The sequence below is a fragment of the Rosa rugosa genome, chromosome 3 (assembly GCF_958449725.1).
Source record: "Rosa rugosa chromosome 3, drRosRugo1.1, whole genome shotgun sequence".
In the NCBI taxonomy this organism is placed as follows: Eukaryota; Viridiplantae; Streptophyta; class Magnoliopsida; order Rosales; family Rosaceae; genus Rosa; species Rosa rugosa.
Genome location: NC_084822.1, coordinates 46,580,067 through 46,586,963, shown reverse-complemented (window position 1 = coordinate 46,586,963; position 6,897 = coordinate 46,580,067). Strand labels below are relative to the sequence as shown.

Genomic DNA, 6,897 nt, shown 5'->3' with positions numbered 1-6,897 from the left:
CTTAGCTACTGATGTGTACTTACCCAAACAGTTCCAGGTTCAACTCCCTTCCATGTCAAATTCATCCCGAATACCATTTGCTTTAGTTATTAGTTCACTCTATTTTATCTCATTTGGTGAGGATGACATTTTGCGCGGGTTTTCTGATTGATTAAATAAAACATGTGAAATAGATTTGCATCTATTGGACTTGGGACTTGATAAGTGCGCTCTGCTTCAGGTAATATGATAGGACTTGGGACTTGATGAGTTTTGGACCATAGTTTTGGTTTAGTAAAACAACACTATGATTTAGGATTACGACATTAGGAATAGAGCATCTATATATAATATTTGTTTTGATGCGTCTTGTTTTTCTTTTACCTCTTTCCCGGCAATTAAGAAATGCAATATAGAGAAAAATCAACATATACATTATGAACTGAACTTGGTCTTGGTCCTGGTCTTGGACTCTTGGTCTTGGTCTTATTTTTCGTTTCCCTCTTTCCTGGCAATTAAGATATGCAATATAGAGAAAAATCAACATATACATTATGAACTGAACTTGGTCTTGGTCTTGGTCTTGGACTCTTGGTCATGGTCTTGTTTTTCTTTTCCCTCTTTCCTTTATTTACATGAGTTAATCATGGTTATGAAAGTTACTCTTTTTCCTTATTTTTCTTGTCCTTTAGTTATAAGAATATATTCTTGCAACTGTGGTACTGAGGTTTGTTATTTAACTTTCTCTGTAACCTTCTGTTGGACTTTACAGCATGGCTCTGTGTATAAGCTTGCGTTTGGACCGAAAGGATTTATTGTGGTATATATCAGATCCTATTGTTGCAAGGCATATTTTTCGAGAAAATGCATTTGGTTATAATAAGGTACTGTCTAATAATATGGTCCTGGAATCCCCTTTTATAGCAAGAATATATGTCCAGGTCGGTAATGTAACTTTCTAGTATATTTTCACTCTAGTATATTTTCTTAGTCAGCTTGAAGCATGGGAGAACTTTTAGTCTTGATTTGTTCTCTTTACTCATCAGCTACTTTATCTCACTTCATTTATTTGGACCAAGAGGTTACATAGATAAAGTCTGCAAAACAAGCAGTGTTCTGCTCCCTTCCATGATAGGTTATTGTGAAGGAGGGGAGACATTTAAGTTCTACTTCTTGGTTGCTTCTGTAAGTCATTGATGCACTGAAAAATGTTGGTAAAGCTAATATTTTTTTTTTAATTGTATACAAGACGTGCATATATACAGACTAAAACTTTATTCTTTGGATAGCTGCTAAGCTTATTTTCTTGTCTGGTTAGCAGCGGTGGATTCTGAGAATGCTGTAGCTGCCATAAATGTAAGTACTCTTTCAATGAGGAAGCCCCATTACTGTTCTTTAGGCCATGGAGAGTGCCAATGTTATGAAGTGAAGCCTAATTTTGAAGACAAAAGCTAAGAAGAGCAGGAGATCAGTGAATAGAACTTGACTTGGATTTTTTTTCTGTTCTCCTATTTTGTAGATACAATTATAGCATTATCAGACCCATTTAGATTGTTATGGGATTATAACATCTATTATGATCAATTTTATGTTCTTTTGGTCATTTTTCATTCCAGAATCTAAATCTTGCCATTACAACAACAATATATAGAAAAATATGTCGTATGATGAGGATTATAGGGTGGAATCAAACAAAATTTCTACAATTCACACGACGGTTCTTATTGATATCATTGTTGGATACACACACAGACAACAAGTAAGCAAAAACCATCGTCTCAAATGTTACAACACAACGGCTAGAGTTATATCTGTCGTGTGAAAGCGTGCGCACTGAATTTTTAAGTCATCACACCACATTTTATGCTAGAAGAACTGTCATATGTATACGATTTACACAACGTCTTAAAAATAAAAACTGACTTCTGAACAACAAAGAAACAAGGCTGGAATCCTAAAAACCGTGGTATGAGTAGAAGTCACACCACGCTAGAATCCTACAAACCGTGGTATGAGTAGAAGTCACACCACGCTGGAATCTTAAAAACCGTGGTATGAGTAGAAGTCACACCACGAAATATTTCTGTCGACAGCTTGTCGACAGCATGTCGGCAGATCTGCCGGTCCATCAGACGATGGAGTCAGCTGCAAACCGTCGACTCAATGATCGGTATACGACGGTTGAAAACCGTCGTCTAACAGCGTTTTCATCAGACGACGCCTCGATAGACCACGGAAATGCAAAACGTGAGACGACAGTTTTAAACCGTTGTGTGAAGCCTTTTGTGTAGTAGTGGTGAGTCCTCTTTGGTCCCAAAGTGTGCAAGAGATGCTCTTACACCATTGTCCCCCAAATGGTCCCAAATTGGCAAGGTGACAAAAGGACAAGGTGACAAAAGGACAAGGTGTAGGGAGATATTTGAATTTCAAGTGATGGGAGATTCTCACAACCATGGTCCTTCTTTGCTAGAGAAAGAACCCTCCATGAGTGGCAGCTCGCCGGAAAAGTTTGCCGGAAAAGTCGATTTGCAATTTTCTTCCAATCTCCGTGTCTTCTTCCCCTAGCTTCAAATCTCCGCATTTCAAGCCTCAAATAGTCATTTTATTCTCAGTGCAAGGTTTCCTACAAATAAAAGGAAATGGATTAAAAATGGTACAATAGCATGGAAGACAAATCAATTTTCATAATTATAGGGCACAATTGCATAAGTAATTTGTGACTCAACACCTTGCTTGATCATTCCTCAAAAGTAGGTCGTTGTTCTTTTCAGCGAGCAACAGGACGGTGACCAATTCTGAGAATCTAGCAAAGTTTCTCTCCCTGTATTGTTGCTGCAGGACCATACAGGAAGGAGGGAAGATGGTGAAAGTTTTCTCTAATAGATCAGCTTCTGTGAGCTCTTCTCCACAGAATTTTAGGAGTGACTGAATCCGACAGATTTCAGAGTTATACTCATTGACAGTCTTGAAATCCTGGAAACGTATGTTCTTCCAGTCGTGCCTTTCTTCCGGCAAGTAGATGGTCCTCTGATGGTTGAATCGCTCTTTTAGAGCGACCCAAAGGGACCGTGGGTCCTCTTCAGCTAAATATTCCACCTTGAGTGCTTCCTCCATATGTTTCCTGATGAAAATCATAGCCCTTGCCTTCATATCTTTAGGGGCGATGTTGTCAGCATTAATCGTTGATCTCATCTTATTTGCAGTCAAATGGAGCTTGACATCCTGGGTCCACTTGAGGTAGTTCCTTCCGGAAACTTCCAAAGCAACAAAGTCAAGCTTGTTGAGATTTGACATTCTCTACAAGGATTCAAAGGATAATAGTTAGTGTTATGGGTAATAATTTCCACACACAATCAATAAGAACTTCAGGTTCTATAACATGGTATGAAAAATAGGATTAAACATGTATGGTGAATTCATGGATGAAACTTCAAGTTCCTTATATGGCATTATCGAAATTACAGATTCGATATACATGAAATGTTATTACTCAACCCTTTTGGTAACTCCAATTAAATACGACCAGGTAAGAGCATGAGGTTTAGGTGGAGTGAGGCTCACTTAAGTACACAGCCTCATTGGATCTTACCTAGACATCGCATCGAATTTGATGAGCCTACTTGGAAAGATTCATAACCTTTCAATGTTATCGAAACTACGGGTTCGATACGTGTGAACTTCTGGTTCAATATTTATGTATGAACCTCTGGTTCAATATTTATGTGTGAACTTCTGGTTCATTAATTAAGTACCTGCATTCTACACATATATATTCTAATGCAAGAAATTTTTTAAGCCAGTAAAATATTCATATAATTAATATGAGCAAATAGAGGAGCAAGTAACACCACAAAATCATTATAGTAATAAACGCAAAATACGTCATTAAGATGAAATAATAAAGAATAAATTATTAAATGATTATGGTAATGAGCATAAATTACTATCGTAATCATTTTAGATAAAAGTCCATCAAGATTAAAACACGGATTGATTAATCGCCAATTAAGTGGCCTAGAATCTGCTTCTGGCAGAATTAATATTAAATGGTGTTAACACATACTAACTTGCCATAGTGGTGCAGCGGACAACATGTTGTGTTGGTACTTATTTTGGCTGGGTTCAAATCCCAGCAACTGTACAATCTGTTTTTTTTTTCTTGTTGAATTTGGTGCTACTGATCTAAGACTAATATGGTGTAGAGAGCCTCTACTAGTGATTTGGTACTATTGGACCAAGAACTAGAGATATATAGTTGCAGTCCATAAATTTTTTTCTCTTTTCCTTTTTAATCAAACAATCCAAAACCAAACAATTCAAGACACATGAATGAATATATACAAATATATATACCAAATATTAGGGTTCATGCATCATGGTGATTGTTCATATTCAATCAATGGGCTCAATAAGCATGAATATAAAATTAGATTTTGGAAAGAAAAATACTTGATGAAAAACAGACGAATCTTCAGTTTATATGTGCAGAACTGAGAAGGTTGTCTTCTCAGCCAATCCAATAACTCAGGAGTTATTCGCCTCTTCTCTTGATTGAATGATGAACCACCTCTTCTGCGCAACTTGCAATCTGAATCCTAGAGCTTGTCGTGCTGATAACGTGTTGTAAAATGAAAATGCAAGTGTTTCAGAAAGAGAGAGAGTTTGGACGCATAGAGATGGAGTGTGTGTTATTTCATCTCACCATGAGGAGGTTTATATAGGAGTACATGGTGTATAAGAAAATGCAACGTTTAATAGCAACATCAATTACTCCTATACACAATTCTATCAATCACTAATCTATAGTGAAAAGTACATATCACTCTACATCTATTTACATGATTTAGCCATAACTATTTACAACATGTTTTAAATTATAGAGAGCCTCATCTCGCTCTCTATATTTAGGAGCGAGATAGCTAAAAGTTATAATATAGAGTCACTTAGGAGTCTGATGCAGCTGCTAAAATAGATAAAAAGTTAAACATGCTCTCCAAAATAGCTAAGGAGGCAAAATAAAGAGTATGCTAAAGATGCTCTTAGTAACCTTAGTCTTAAGTCTTAACTAATCAAAGTATGACCGGTTTCAATAGAGACCTGCAATTCAATTCTCAAAATTGTCAATCTCCTTTTAGAGTCTTAAAAAAAAAAAAAGAGTCAATGGAGAATGAATTAAGCGAATGTATTCTGCTGCCCAATTGAAATTATCAAATCGTGTATTTAAGTCTGTTTTTGATTTGTGAAATAATATAAACTCGGTTACATAAACCATTAATACGAGGTTACAAAAAAGGAAGAGACATCTACTTTCGCATGACCAACAAACCCCAAGGAAACATGTGTCTCTTACTATTCGCTGCCACATAACGCACCAGAGGCCACCTACAAGACAAAACAACGAACAAGAAGTACAAAATCACCACAAGTCTACCCCACGGCACCGGGAGCAACACTCAACGAGACCCGATCCTCGAATCCTCTTGCTTGAGGACTTGGGGGACTGGGCGACCAGGGAGCAAGGTGGTAGGCCCCACGGAAGAAGACTCCCGGTGACCATTTGGCCGTACACACTATGCCAAAAAGGCCTTCAGACGACACACATCAGACGACATAAGTTTTGTTTTATGTCGTCTGGGTTTTTCAGACGACATAATTTTTTTTTATGTTGTCTGAATATACACTGAAACCATACTGGTTTAGTTTGGAAAAATGGTGAGAATTCAGACAACAAATTTGTGTAGTTGTAGAAGGTGGTGATTTCCTATCTCAAATTTGGATAAATGGTGAGAATTCTGATAACACATTTGTGTAGTTGTAGAAGGTGGTGATTTCCTATCTCAAATTTGGATAAATGGTGAGAATTCTAATAACACATTTGTGTAGTTGTAGAAGGTGGTGATTTCCTATCTCAAATTTGGAGGGATATCCAAAAGTTGATTAATTCTTTTCCCTCTCAAATAGCCGTATGCCTTAGTTGACTGGAATATGTTGTGACATTTAGACAATATTTAATTGTTGTCTAAATGTGGGGGTTGTTTTAAAATTTCCCAAGTTATTTGACTTGTGCTATTTGACATATATCCCTCGCAATTAAGTCACTTTCTGTCCTTCTCGCTCGATCAGTCAGCTCTCTCATCTCGTCCTAGAAACCGCGAAACCTAAAACACCAGCCTCCCTTTCTCCTTTTCACTTAGCTCTCTCAGCTCTCTCCGATCTCGGTTCTCTTTCAGCCAATTTCGATTCGGTTATTTTCAATTTGGGGATGGGGTGCCTTTCATCATCGTTCAGTGTTCCGGTTACATAAAACCCAGACCTCTCTCTCTCTCTTTCAGCCTCCTTGATAGACGACGACGGCGAAACAGTCTCATCTCGACCTAGAACCGGTGAAACCTAAAACACCAGCCTCTCTCTCTGTCCTTTTCACTTAGCTCTCTCTGATCTCGGTTCTCTCTCAGCGAATTTCGATTCGGTTCTTTTCAATTTGGGGAAGGGGTGCCTTTCATCCTCGTTCAGTGTTCCGATTACTTAAAACCCAGACCTCTCTCTCTCTCTCTCAGCCTCCTTGATAGACGACGGCGGCGAAACGGCGGCATTCAATGACTTTGCTTGGTGTCTCCTTCAATCCGAAGTCAATCACTCAGTGAGTCATCGTCTTCTCTCTCTCAATCTCTCATGGACGGTCGCCGGTACTAGCCCTAGCTCTCCCTCTATTCTCGAAGCTCGACTGCACCATTGAAGCTTTGTTTTGAGAAAGGTATTGGCTTTAGTCAATTTTTCTGGGATTTATATGATCTGGGTTTCGTTCAATTTCGTTTTTATTGGGTTTTTAATGCATGTGTTTTGTTTCTCAATAGATGAAATTGGTAAGTTTAATTGAAACACGGTTGTTTTGCAGATCTATACCTTCAAATTCTTCAC

At 37.9% G+C, this 6,897-nt stretch overlaps 1 protein-coding gene across 1 annotated transcript; it reads right to left on the bottom strand.

Annotated features, from left to right (window-relative positions):
* Nucleotides 1-2,700: 2,700 nt before the first annotated feature.
* LOC133737828 (uncharacterized) lies at nt 2,701-3,273 on the bottom strand. Its single transcript, XM_062165313.1, has one exon. The coding sequence runs from the start codon at nt 3,271-3,273 to the stop codon at nt 2,701-2,703; it is 573 nt and encodes a 190-aa protein (XP_062021297.1).
* Between the last annotated feature and the right edge of the window lie 3,624 nt (nt 3,274-6,897).

What these genes read in the sequence shown, in the direction of transcription:
- LOC133737828 (XM_062165313.1), bottom strand. Translation starts at nt 3,273, where the DNA reads ATGTCAAATCTCAACAAGCTTGACTTTGTTGCTTTGGAAGTTTCCGGA.